The sequence below is a fragment of the Grus americana genome, chromosome 3, assembly GCF_028858705.1.
Source record: "Grus americana isolate bGruAme1 chromosome 3, bGruAme1.mat, whole genome shotgun sequence".
Classification (NCBI taxonomy): Eukaryota; Metazoa; Chordata; class Aves; order Gruiformes; family Gruidae; genus Grus; species Grus americana.
In genome coordinates, this window is record NC_072854.1 from 46,201,320 (window position 1) to 46,215,050 (window position 13,731).

The window sequence follows — 13,731 nt, forward strand, 5'->3', positions numbered from 1 at the left end:
GCCTCATCCCTGGAACTGTTTAAGGCCAGGTTGGATGAGGCTTTGGGCAACCTGGTCTCGTGGAGGGTGTCCCTGCCCATGGCAGGGGGGTTGGAACTAGATGGTCTTTGAGGTCCCTTCCAACCCAAACCATTCTATGATTCTATGAATTTTCCTCATAGCAGCTAGTATAGTGCTGTGTTTTGGATTTAGTATGAGAATAATGTTGGTAACACATTGATGTTTTAGTTGTTGCTAAGCAGTGCTTACACTAAGTCAAGGATTTTTCAGGTTCTCCTACTGTCCTGCCAGCGAGTAGGCTGGGGGTGCACAAGAAGCTGGGAGGGGACACTGACTCCAACTGATCAAAGGGATATTCCATGCCATATAACATCATGCTCAGCATATAAAGCTAGGGGAAGAAGAAGGAAGGGGGGATGTTCAGAGTTATGGCGTTTGTCTTCCCAAGTAACCGTTATGCGTGATGGAGCCCTGCTTTCCTGGAGATGGCTGAACACCTGTCTGCCCATGGGAAGTGGGGAATGAATTCCTTGGTTTGCTTTGCTTGTATGCACGGCTTTTGCTTTACCGATTAAACTGTCTTTATCTCAACCCATGATTTTTCTCACTTTTACCCTTTCAATTCTCTCCCTCATCCCACCATGCGGGGAGTGAGTGAGTGGCTGTGTGGTGCTTAATTGCTGGCTGGGGTTAAACCATGACACTACTGCATCTCAACATCTTCAGTTAAAGGTACTGAATTTGCATTTGATATCTTTGAATGGATTTTTATTCCATTTTTGTACAGTTTTTGAACTACTCTACTACTCAGATCAGCTCCCCACAACAAAGAGTTCCATAGTCTAACCACCCAGCTGGCATCCTTTTGTGTTTTCTGAACCTGCCACAGACTCATCTCAGCCAATATTTCCTGGTTCTTGTCCCACGAGAAATACAATCTTTTGCCATGTCACTCATTACTTCATAAAACTCTTGTCATATGATCTCCCATCTGTCTTTGTTCTTGCCTGCGGTGTGCAGGTAAACTAGTGTGTTCCTTTCATAGGAGCCGATCTTTTCCTTTGCCCATTCTCTCTGAAAATTTGCTGCTTCTAGCAAATTAATTTTGAAATGGGAATTCAAAATACTCTAATTTTTTTGCATCATTACCCAAATTTTCTCTCCTATACCACATAAGCCTAGATACAAATTCAAGGCTCTGGATTCCACCTAGTGATTGTGTGGCTAGGATTACATATTGTATTACCCCAAATATCTGAATCATTGCCTCACTCTTAACACCTACCTATTTCTGCCAAGAGCCCTGGTCTAGAAAAAAGCCACTTCATATTCTTGTGGAAACATGGAGTCTTCCCATATTTCCAACTACTACCTTCATTTTACTAATTCTTCTTTGAACTACTGATCTGTCTATAATAAATGAAGAATTTGAACAATTCAGCAGTGCTTCTGGCTTTTTATTTGGTTACTCTTTACAACTACAGTATAAGCATTTGGATTTCCTGAATGACTTGTAATAAAAGCAGACTCTGGCTCCTAAAGTATGTCATTTTATTATATATCAGTACAGATTTGCTGGTTCTAACAACAGGTTCTGTTACAGCAAAGATGACAGTGGTCATCAGCATACTGTCTAGACTTCTGTAACAAATCAGTCAATAGACATATATTTTGTCTCCATATTGTGATATTGTTACTGCCAAAGGGACAACATTTATAAAGGATGACCAAAACTGAATGTGCTTCCTAAGACTATTGACTGATCAATACAATGGCATGTGTTTAAAATCTATTTATTTTTTTCAGAATGCTGCAGCCTAGGGAATAGTCATCTTCAGTTAAACAGAACATTCTCTAAAACACCTGTATCTTTCTCAGAGGATTCCACTAACTTAGATCAAATCAGCATATACAGAAGTTTAGACTACTCCAATTATAAAGAAATGATAAAGTTACGTTCCAAAAAACCCTAACACAATAGCTCCTTGTAACTGCTTATAGTATTGATTTCCTGTAATCTGGCAGGTGCTAATTTTTCCTGCATATCATGACAGAAGGATAAGTAACATCATGCATATGAGATGACAAAAAAAAAAAAAAGGTGGTTTCATACCCTTGTTACTCTATTGCTTTTCAGCATTTTCCATTGCTATTTCTACTAACAACCATTTATCACAGTGATGAACAAAATTCTGACTGCATCTTCAGCTGCTCTAACTATACTGCAGCCACAGAACCTACAGTAATTTAAAGCCATGAGTACACTGTTCTTTTCATATAACACTACCATTACATAAAATCTGAGAAGAAATAATTCTGTCTGAACTACTTTATCAGTTTTCTGCACTCTTCTGCAAAACCCAAATCCTGTGGTAAAAGTGCTGCACTTAGAAGCAGTTTTTGTTCTACTGTACATCACATATTTCCTATATGTCTTTGATTGGCTAAGTTTAGATGACCACCACCTATGAAATGGAATTGTTGTTCTATTCCATTTTTTTTCTTCTTTAGTTCTACTGTATTAACAGGGCAGGAGGATTAACTTCTTAATTTTACACCTTCAATATAACCAAATTATTTTGCAGTGTCCACTAGCAATATTTTTCAGAGAACTACTTGGATACTCAATTACTATTAAAAGTCACTAAATTTCTATTGAGATTTCCTCTATTTCTGGAAAGAATTTCAGTAATGTGTACATATTTGAAAAGAAACTACTTAGCAGAAATAAATATTTCCCTGGACAAATCCTTCTCTTTTTAGGTAAAAATCTAAATAAGGCTTCGTGAGTAAGATTGCTTTTATTGTTGTCAGTCTTATCTAAAATTGCTACAACTCATTGGCTTTCTTTTGGATGATTTTTAGTGTTTCATAATTACTGTAGACATTACTATTCTAAGCTCACAGAGCCCTTTCTCCCTTGAATGTCTTGCTTTTTGATACTTTTTTTCCCTCTTCATTAAGTATCCATTTGGACATAGCTGGTGCTAGAGAATGGTATTTACCTTTCCAAGTCTTCAGTGATTTTTATTTTAACAGCTTTTAAGCTAGTACAGTGCATACTATTAAATGCAGGGAAAAGAAAAAAAAAAAAAGAGAAGATATTACTACCTTTAAAAACTGCTGTTAAAATCACAAGCCTGGGAGAAATGAAAATTATTTTGCATTCTACCAATAACCAGGTCTGTTCCACCTTCAATGTTTTTTTTGGTGCTAACTGCACCAAAGTCAATGCTAGCAGCAGTTTGGTACCTTAATTTACTATCTAGTACAGTAATATACACAAACATACAAGTAGACACTTGCTACATTATAAATATTTTGTTGAGCCATTCTAAATACTTTGTGCGAGATAAATAACTAGGATTTAAAACTAAGAATTTGCAGTGGAAAAGGAGGAATGGGAGAAGAATACTAAAGTGTAACTACAACTGAATGTCTTTTTTTTGATACTGAAAATAGAATTCTAGATTTTTAATTTTTTTTTCCTCTGCATAAAAAGTTCAATGAATGTAAATTCACTTGTACCCTTGAAAAAACTCCCCAAAACCCAGAACAAAAAAACCCCCTTCTTTTAAGCTTGCATATAATCACCTCTGCTTTCTGGCCTTGCTGGAGAATTTGTGCATTTCAGAACTACAGCTCAGATCAGTGGAACAACATGCTGCCCATTAAAAACTCTCTCTCTCTGTAGAATATTACACATTGAAAATTAATAGCTTACATCTCATATTTTCTCAACCAAGCATTCTCAGCTGGAAAGAAATAGAACAGGAACTCCTGGTTCATCAGGTCAAATCTTCTTTTCCTCATATGCAATCACATCTTCCATACAAAACCCACTACTTTTTCCAAAATCTTTACCGTAGAAAAAAAAAATAGACTTCTTTCATCTCCACTACTGCTGAAAGACAGACTGTTCCAGATCTTGCATTTCAGGCAACCTTATTTATGAGGGTGATTAATTCTTATACTGGCATTGGCCAAAATTATCTTTGTTTTCTTCTCTTATTCATTTCTAGTTCCGGCTAGTTACAGAGAGCTGTTGTACCTCCTTGGAAACTTTCTTTTGTGAAGCTAACCAACATGATTTTTTAGGGTATGTCAGTAAAGCATTTTCCTCTCAAAAGCTAGCTTTTCTGCTGGAACTCTGTGGAAGGAATACTTGAGATTTCTGGTATAATTCTGGTGGGCACACTAGCACATCCACGCACCTTCTATAAAAGCTGGAGCAATACAGACCAAGCCTGAAAAAACAGTAGCATATAACCATGCTGGTTTTCACAGTATGTCAATCACAGAGATCTTCTCTGACCCAGTTCAAAACATGTGCTTATTATTCCGTTGTCTTTGTAATTCTTCATTGACCTGAAGGCCTTCTGTGAGATGGGAGAACTAAATTTCTAATATTAAAAAAAAGTAGAAAAATAAATCCTTTGCTGTGAAGGAAAAAATATCCAACTCCTTCTTCGTTGCCTACTTCATGTATTGCAAGAGAAAGAACAAAGCTTTTCTATGAAATCTGGCTGGATTCTTTCCTAGTGAAAAGGTGCACAGTATTCCTGGACCAGATCTCTCTCTCCTAACTTCTTGGGGTGCTGAATGATAACTACAGGCAATCCTGGCCTTCACAATCAACTTTAGGATTTAAATTATTTCTGCTAATGTGTAAGTTGCTACTATCCAATTTTAAAGAACTGAATATCCATCCAGTTCCACTTAGAGAATATTCACAGATGTCTATCTCCAGGAATATAAAGGTGGTGTCAAAATGAAATGGTTGAGAGCTCTACCCCTGCCCACTGCAAGCATGCTTCCCATTTATTTTTCCTCTCTCCTTTGTGGTAGAAAGAGGAATGGGAAAATTGCAAATGGCTCCTTTTCACCACATTTGTGTCTCATGTTCTGAGGGAGTTCCATTTCTCTCTCCCTCCTTGTATTCAGACCGCTCCAGAGCCTTGTAGGTAAAGAGGAGTAGCTGTGACTGCAGACAGGGGTCAATATTTTCATTCCCCCACATTCCAAATACTTGGAATACAGTTAAACTTTATTCTGCTTCTGATATGTGACTGTACGTGGGCAGAGATTTTTCCTGTTAACAGGAACTGAAGAACTAACTTAATAGACCCCCTTAAAAGAAAAAAAAAACAAACCACCAAAATCAGGAAGGATCAAACTTGGTCATTTGTAAAGAATCAAAGAATGAATCTTAAAATTTTAAAAGGTCCCTGTATAAATTTTTGCTCCTTTCTAGAATTTCCTTTTAAAATTAGTATTTATGATTGAATAATGCAAAAACTTTAAAGTGATGAAAAGGTAAAAAATAAACAGAAATATGTAAGAATTACATATATAAAACAGAACAAGCATCTTAAAAAACCAAGACTATTCCTAATAGACCAAATAAACTTCACATCTTTCAAAGGGATAATCCATTTTAAGATATCACTGGACATTTCATTTTAGCTGAATTCCTTTACTTCTATTGAAAAAATGTCAAGTGCCTTTGAAAAACAGCATTTTCTTCTTCATTCAAGCATGTTTACATTTTTGAGGTTTCCTTGTGAAAAGTGCCTATGTGTGTATATACATATTTTTAATTGGTTATTGCAATAGATAGCTTTTGAATCATTATATTTTAATATGACAGAGGTCAGTAGTTTCAATACAACCACAGCATTTTGAAAGAAAATGCATTTTAAGACTTGAACCGAAGCAAACTAGGAACTTGCCATTTATAATAAACCAGTTCTGATTACCACTGTAGAAGAGAACAAAGAGAAGAACTCAAGCCATGTACATTATTCTTCCTATACTGCGGTCAACCATGCGAAGTAAGTTCGTTTATATACTTCATATATATGCTTTCATATGGGTTTTTTTGTGGATTTTAATTTGTAGTTATGCAGATTACTTACTAAATTCTAATAAACCACTTCTGATTAAAAGGTAAATGCCGTGTTTCTACAGTTTTATCTTAATGATATTTTGACCATCCATACTACTTCTAATACCTACTACCTTTTGTAAAAGGCCCCCAATATTTTCACGTGTAACAGTTCACTCCTCTTAAACATACACACCTACAGGCCACCAGTAATAATAAAATTTCCATTTTAGATATTTTAAGTGTGACAATATTGCACTTTTGTTTCAAATAATATTAATCCTTTAAAGTTTGCTAATTTCTCTATATGAATCAAAGGTTACCTCTGCATTTAGGTTGTCTGCAAGGCTTTCAAGAAATTGGCTTTCAATTGGATTCTGCTGAGTAAGAAGAGTCAGGTAATGACTGAGTTTATCATGAGTTGTAATAATGATGCCTTCTCCGAATTTGTCAAACTGAGGCCGTCCAGCTCGACCAAATATCTGCATGACATCTAAAATTCCAAGGTCAACAAAGGAGCCTCTTTTTGCAGCATATATTTGTGTTCCCTGGTTGAGGAAAAGTTAATAAAAATTAACATAAATACACATGAATATAATCCTGATGAGCTGAATACTGAAATTAGGCAAATATAGCATGATTTCAGAAGTGTACTTTAACTAATCCTTTCATAATCTTTGATATATTTAAATCTTTACTATACAAACTAGACTCCCACTGGAGAGAATCAGTTTAATGAGATATAAATAACATTTCAAGTCAATCAGATATTTCCCCTTCAGGCCCAAAACCCACACTAAAGATCTTGCTATCTATGCTTCTTTACAGGCTTCTTTTAAGACAGATACCCATGTGCAGAGTAATGGAAGCTCTTACCTTAATAACAACAGCATGAGCGGGAAGATTGACACCCCAGGCGAGCGTAGCTGTACAAACTAGGACTTTGATATGTCCATTAGAAAACAAGTTCTCAACCAAACTTCTGTCTTGCCGCAGCATTCCTGCATGATGAATACTAAATCCATCTGGAAACAGCTCACGTAACTGCTTATTTCTGGATCTCTGTACCTAGAATGGACAAGACTAAAAATTAAATTCACTTCTAATTACAGTACAAGAAACATTGTATTAAAAAAATACAGTAAAAAAATTTGAATATTATTGAGTCATGTGAAAGAAACTATTTCTACTGTCAAACTTCATCGATGCCAATATATCATGATTTTCTAGAAATGAATTTGACTTCTCTTCTTACATTCCAAAGAATACACTTAATTGTTTAAAAGAATACTTTTATAAAAATATAGCTTCACTTAAACAGAGATCCAAATTTACTGATAACCAGCATGAACACTGAAACTGAGAACTCTCATATTGCTTTTCGTTAAAAGCACCTGTTCTGGACTGTGCAGGCAGCTAGGACAGGCTTAAGGCAGTAGGCCACACACTATACTTAACATTAAGAAGGGGATACCCTTCACCACCACCAGCCATTGCATCAGCTTGGCACAGTGTGGATTAATAAATTCCTAGTACGGAATCAAACTGTTCATTTACCCCTCATTTTTACTTTCCCCATGCATAGGAGGCTGGGATCTGTCTGCAAAACCTCAGTTCCTCCAGCCTCCCACTGTGTACAAGGTCTGTAAGCACGTCTCACTTATTTCTGGGTGCTAGCTTTATCATGTTTCCCCTAAACTAAATATTGACTCAAAGTTAAGAAAAACTAATACACTTCCCTTCCAAACACTAAACTCTGAAACTCCAATTGCTTTGGAGTGTGTCTTCTAGAAGCAACAGGGAAGGAAAAAAGAAACCCAACCACTTAAAAGAGGAAACCCAAACCACAAGAGTTCATGCCATTCTAGCCCAACAGGAACAGTTGTCTTTCTGTTCAGAAACAAGGCTTCTTTTTGGGCTAAAGCTCAAGTATCATAAAAAGCGAAGCTATTTTATTACAATTAAGATGACAGAAGGAAAGGCACAGTAATCCTGTTGTAAACTGGAATAAAGGACCTTCAACCAAGGTTATATGAACTTAAATATAAGGTCAGAAAGCATGCCATATACAATCTCTTTACCCTTGCCCCTGGCTACTGGTTCCTCCTATCTTCATGTTTCAGTGTCCCTGATTTGCCACAAGCACCTCTGATTTTCCTCCCATCTCTTCCACATTCCTAACTGCTGCACTCACTGCCTTCCAAAATCGATCGCTGCTGAATATGACACCAGGAGGGTTGTGGTAATGATGACTCTAATCTTCCCCTAAAACAGATTTCTTTATTATCATTGTCAACAGAGAATCTCTACTGTTCCATAGATCACAAAGGAGTTAAGTATTTTTTGAGTATCCCTGTATTTTCAGCTCTGTATATTACAGTGAATTAATTCTAGATCAATTTATGATTATTCGTATTATTTTTTTAAATCTTCACATTTGCTAGTACCTGACACACAACCATTGAAATTTGACTTAGGGGATACAGACTGGGTAAAGCAAAGCAAAATATGGTTCACAGTACTGGCATACTGCCAAACATGAACAATAAATCTCTGCAAACACAGAAATAAATAGGGAGATGGGAATGCAATTATAAAGGAGGACATGAAAAGAAAAATGTAGGAAAAACACATTTTGCAGCTTCACAATTATCCAGCTTCTCAATATCTGATCTTTCCTACTTTAGCAGTAATTATTTACTATTCATTTAAAGGAAATCAAACCCAGCTTTTAACTACACATGATTTTTTGGGCAAATTTAATTAACTGCTGTAGTGCTTAAAAATGAATAAATAAGAAATTGAGAAAGTAGCAGTGCAGTTCATGAAGCTACTCTTTATGAGCTAGCAAATGGAAACAAATACTTCATAAAGAACAAAAATGCACCAAGGTTTGTATTTATAGTATATCAACAACAAATCTCACAGAAGACAGGCATGTGGAAAATTCATGTCAGCTGCAAATCTGAGAATAATTGTGACACAGAAATTTGGATTGATCTTGATTATATTCAGAACATGGTATAAGCATTTAACAATGTGATTAGCTTTTGTCTTAAATAAAGCAAATCTTCCTATGTGATAAGACAACTGTCAGAAATTTCACTTTTTTAGCAGAGCTTGTTGTCACAAGACTATTTTACAGGTATTAAAATAACTACTTCTCAAAAAGCACAATTATTCAATATCCAAAATGACACTTTAAATATTATAATCTGTAGCTGAAAAAGCCAAACCTTTTTCTCAAATCTCCACAATTTAAAAATTACATACCTTTGTTTGTAACCCGATTGCTTATATTGTCTAATGTGATTGAAAGACAGGGCAATTTATTAATGGGAAACTAAGAGGAGTAAAATCTTGTAGTATATATAGAAGGAAACTATTTGCTTACAGTTTTAATAACTACAATTTCATCAATTTAGAGAAAGGAACTTATGAATACAGGAAAAAGGAGGAGAAAGGGGAAAAGTTTGTGACAGAAAACACATTAAGATATGGCAATACTAGTCTGACTATAATTCAAGTACTTACAAGCATAAGATTAATCAACAGTTTAAAAATATGTAGGCGTCCATACGGTTGTGTTTAGAAAGAATATCCACATGCTTCTAAAATCTACCATACATTCTAAAACAACAGCTTTGAAATACTTAATATTCACAGGTTTTGTCTGTTCATTTATTGAATCTATGAAATGCGAGTTTTCCAGGTTGCACGGTAATCAGTTTAGAGACACATTAAATAAATTTTTTCCAACACAGAAGATGATTAACTTTTCTTAATGAAAAACTCATAGCCCACTTTTGACACAGGAAAAAATAAATGCCAAGCAAATCAAATCACCTACTATCCTTGATGATTCCATTAATTGCACAGAAATGGAATTAATTTTCATATATTTGTGGGCATTTAAAATTACAAAGATACAAGGCAAGTTAGTTCAAGAACAATGGAGTAAACCATTTTTATAAAATTATACTTGAGAAAATAAAATAAATAAATTACATATCTCGATGGCTTGGAAGACTGCTCACGCAGCACATCCTTTAATGGCAGCGTATTTGCAAACAAACCTCATAAGCTCTTGGGCCAATGAATTGCATGGTTTTTCTATTAAATCTGAATTTTAATTGTCACAGAGATAACAAAACCAACAGCTACTAAATAAGGCAAGTGAAACTATAAAGAGTTATACTACTCCCATCTTGTTCTAGTATAGACTAAAAGGTTTTGCTTAAAATTTATACAAAATGTTACTAAGTGCCTCAGGTGTATGGAGAAGTTGTTATTATGAGGTCTGGCACTGGTCTCCTGATTAGAATTGATTTTCTTTCTCCTCCCTTATTGCTCAAGAGGGCTGCAGATTTATGACCTTTGCTTACATGTGTGTGTGCATCTAAAACAGTATGTATTAAATAAATTCCTCGTTTAGCTTGCTGCCACCTATATTTCTCCTTTAAATGTCCTGAATTTCATGAAGTTCTTGATTAAGAGACATTAAAAATGTCACATTTAGACACAGAAAAATGTCCTGCTTAATTTGAATGAGAAATGAGGCAGAAAAAAAGATTTAATCAAGCTTTAGTGTATTTCAGCAAAAGACTTAAAAAAGATAACACCCTTCCTTACCCTTTGCTTGCATCTGGTATCACAAAGGTATCATCATTCATAAAGACTATAAGCTGCAAGCTTTTTGCCTGAACCACCAATACTACATGAATCAAAGAATGAAATTTTTAATAGGCTTATGGCTATTTTTTATCTAAAAAAAAAGAGTAATAAAGCTTGATTATGAGAAGCAGCTGCCAATAAATTACTTTTTGATCAGTGAAACATCAATTTATGTCTTTTCTTTAATCTCCAGTTGCTACACTCACCTAGGACAGACTAACTAGATCATCACTACTTGGTAAGATCAGACTTTTTTTGTCTTTCTATAAATTAGTTTTCCTTTCTGCTTCCTCATTTTGAAGATATTGTTTGCAACTTTGAATTTTGGTGTTTTTTCCCCCACTAATAACACAGTTTTTGGCTATCATATATTTTCTTCCAGTATTTTTCTCACGATCACCTTACTATAGCAAAACTTCATGCTTGTGACCATAAGACTCAATCATTGTAATTTCCTTTCTGTGGAGTTCACAATAGGGCAGCACTTGCAGTTTGTTCAGAATTCACCATCATATTTGTTCACTGGTTTGAGCAATTCTGAGCAATTTATTCCCATCCTTCATGCTCTGCACTGTCCTCACACTTTGCGAAGTACTAGCTCTTAATTTTGAGGCCTCATTAGCTTCACTTGAGGAGTGTCAGTGCTCAGATAGCACAGTTATCACAGACATCTAAAATAAACAAAGTAAGGTATCTTCTGCTGCCGCCTTTAATGAAGGGCAATTTTAATTAGTCCTACTACTGTGTGATGAATACAATTCAGTTATTTCCCAAATAACTATTTTGTAACTTTCCTGAAGACGTCTGAAAGGGTAATTCTTATGCTGACCTTCTAAACTGTTTTCAGTTCCAACAAGAGAAAAGCCTCCTCTGCCTCATTCATATTAAACATACTGCTGAATCTGCTCTGCTGGCTCATTTAGAGAATACTGATTGTCTTTCAAAATTTATGAGATTAAGGTAAGATGGGTGAAGTCTCCATCCATTCGGAAAGTAAAGGGCAGCTGAGAAAAGCAGAAGGAAAAAAGGGAAGTTGCAGAGTCCATCAGCGGGCTTGTTCCTGTTCCTTAAATACAAAAAGCTAACATGACTTCAGTACGTATGAGGACTGAAATGGAAAGAAATGATCAAAAGATTGCATGATCATTCACCATTTTTGCTCTTCAGAATTTACTGCATACATATTACATATTAATTAATCTATACAAGTTAAATCTTTAACTTTAAGTCTCTATTCTTTTATTCACAACTGCTGTTTCAAAGGGGAGAGATCAAAACTTAAATTGTGCCAATAAAACCATGAGAAGGGGTTTTTAAACATGAAGTCAAAATATAATAATTTCTCGTTAAAGAAAAAACCATGAGACTCCTTAATGTGCACGGTTAGAGCAATTATATGAAACCTAAAGAAAATACTAACCCATGAAGATGAGCAGTAACACTATCCATGAGTTTATGAAAGAAACTGAACATGAGGAAATGCAGATTGGATTCTAAACAGAGAAAAGCAGAATACATTTGAGCTACAATGATTTTACCTGAGGAATCTCCTTTAATGAATTAGAACTTTTGTTTGTATTATTCAACTTGTACTGTCTGCATAATAACTAAGCTATCAGTAGCTGTTTCTAGGACAAGGATGAAGTGGCATGTTATGTGATAAGAACAAGATTAAATAATTATTTTATTACAGAAGCAAAGAATTAACTTTTGGAAGAAATTTTCCCTGAAGGATTTAAACGTTGATTACATTTCTGTGATGAATATATATCATACAATTGGTCTTTATCTTGTATCACCTTCCATATCTCTGGAGATACAGCATAAAATGGAAAATAGTTAGTATTTACTAAACACATAGTAACACACTAAATCATATATAAACAACTTGTCATCAATCATAGAATGGTTTGGGTTGGAAGGGACCTTAAAGATCATCTAGTTCCAACCCCCCTGCCATGGGCAGCGACATCCTCCCTTAGACCAGGCTGCTCAAAGCCCCATCCAACCTGCTCTTCTGTAAAGTTATAAATCAATCACTTTTAAAAAGATACCCAACAGTTCAATACACTGGATTCAGGTAGTGCTGAGAGGAAGAGGAGGGAAGTAATGTGAGAGGGCATATCGACGTTCTTTCCTGGGAACAGCAGCAGCTTCACTGACTGTTCACCCTGCAGCTGGTTCCTGTGACAAACCCAAAGACCATCGAGCGCTCTCCTCATCCAGGATGACTTGCATGACCTAGCAGATCATTTCTAGATGGACACAGGCTGGCCAATATGCTGTTCTACTTAATAAGCATGCATGCTCATTCTCTACATCTTCACTTTTTAAATGTATCTGGCTATTAACTTTGTATAGTGATCCTGAAGTAATATCTCTGTCCAACACTTATTCTTCTACTGGGTTATAATTAGTGGGTACCTGGCAAGACAGTATTTGAAGAAAGTAATTCTAGCAAACAAATGTGAATCAGTTTGAATTTCTCCTGGAAGAGTCAATAATCTAATTGTCTCTCTCTGGAGATTTAAGTTCACTGTATAAAAAGTTACAATTGTTTAAACCTATGAGTTACTGCTCTGATCAATTTACTGAAATCACCTCAGTAAGTTCTGCAAAATGCTTTAAAAATACCTCTGAAGGAGAAAGTAAGGAGAGTAGCGTGACTGTTTTGCTTAAACATCTTCTATCAGCGTAAAGATAACAATTCTTTCAGTGCAATCACCAGGACCACATAATTCAGGACTAATTTTCTGTATTATAGCATTATAACTGTTTTTCTGCTGAACTATCTCCTTTTTGAGTGCATGCAGGTTTCTATCAATTTAGGGTTGTCTGCTGTCAATTTGTAATTTAGAAATACTTGTTTACAATATGAATCTATCTGCCCTTAGTCCTGTAGGCCACAGACTATTTTTCAGTTGTTGCACTAAAAGCAATTCTCTCTACATGCACACATGATTTTCTGCAGGGCAGAGCTACCGTCAGTGAAAGTTTTAAAACTATTTCAGGTCTATATAACATACTGGGTTTCTGTAGTTTGTAAAACACAGAGTCACTGCAGAGTGAAATAGCAAAGAATTCAGTTTTAATGTATTTAAACCACCATTAGAAAAACTGTATGAAAAAAAGAAGGGAGGAGAAGTTTAGACAATTAGGAACAATTGCCA

General features: G+C 35.4%; 1 protein-coding gene across 1 annotated transcript in view; it reads right to left on the reverse strand.

Annotated features, from left to right (window-relative positions):
• Positions 1-13,731, reverse strand: part of ASCC3 (activating signal cointegrator 1 complex subunit 3) — a 276,779-nt gene that overhangs the window by 97,177 nt on the left and 165,871 nt on the right. The window contains exons 15-16 of the mRNA XM_054820094.1: positions 6,764-6,955; positions 6,211-6,435 (exon numbers count right to left, since the gene is read on the reverse strand). Coding sequence (XP_054676069.1) covers positions 6,211-6,435; positions 6,764-6,955 — 417 coding nt within the window. The remainder of the gene's footprint in view (positions 1-6,210; positions 6,436-6,763; positions 6,956-13,731) is intronic.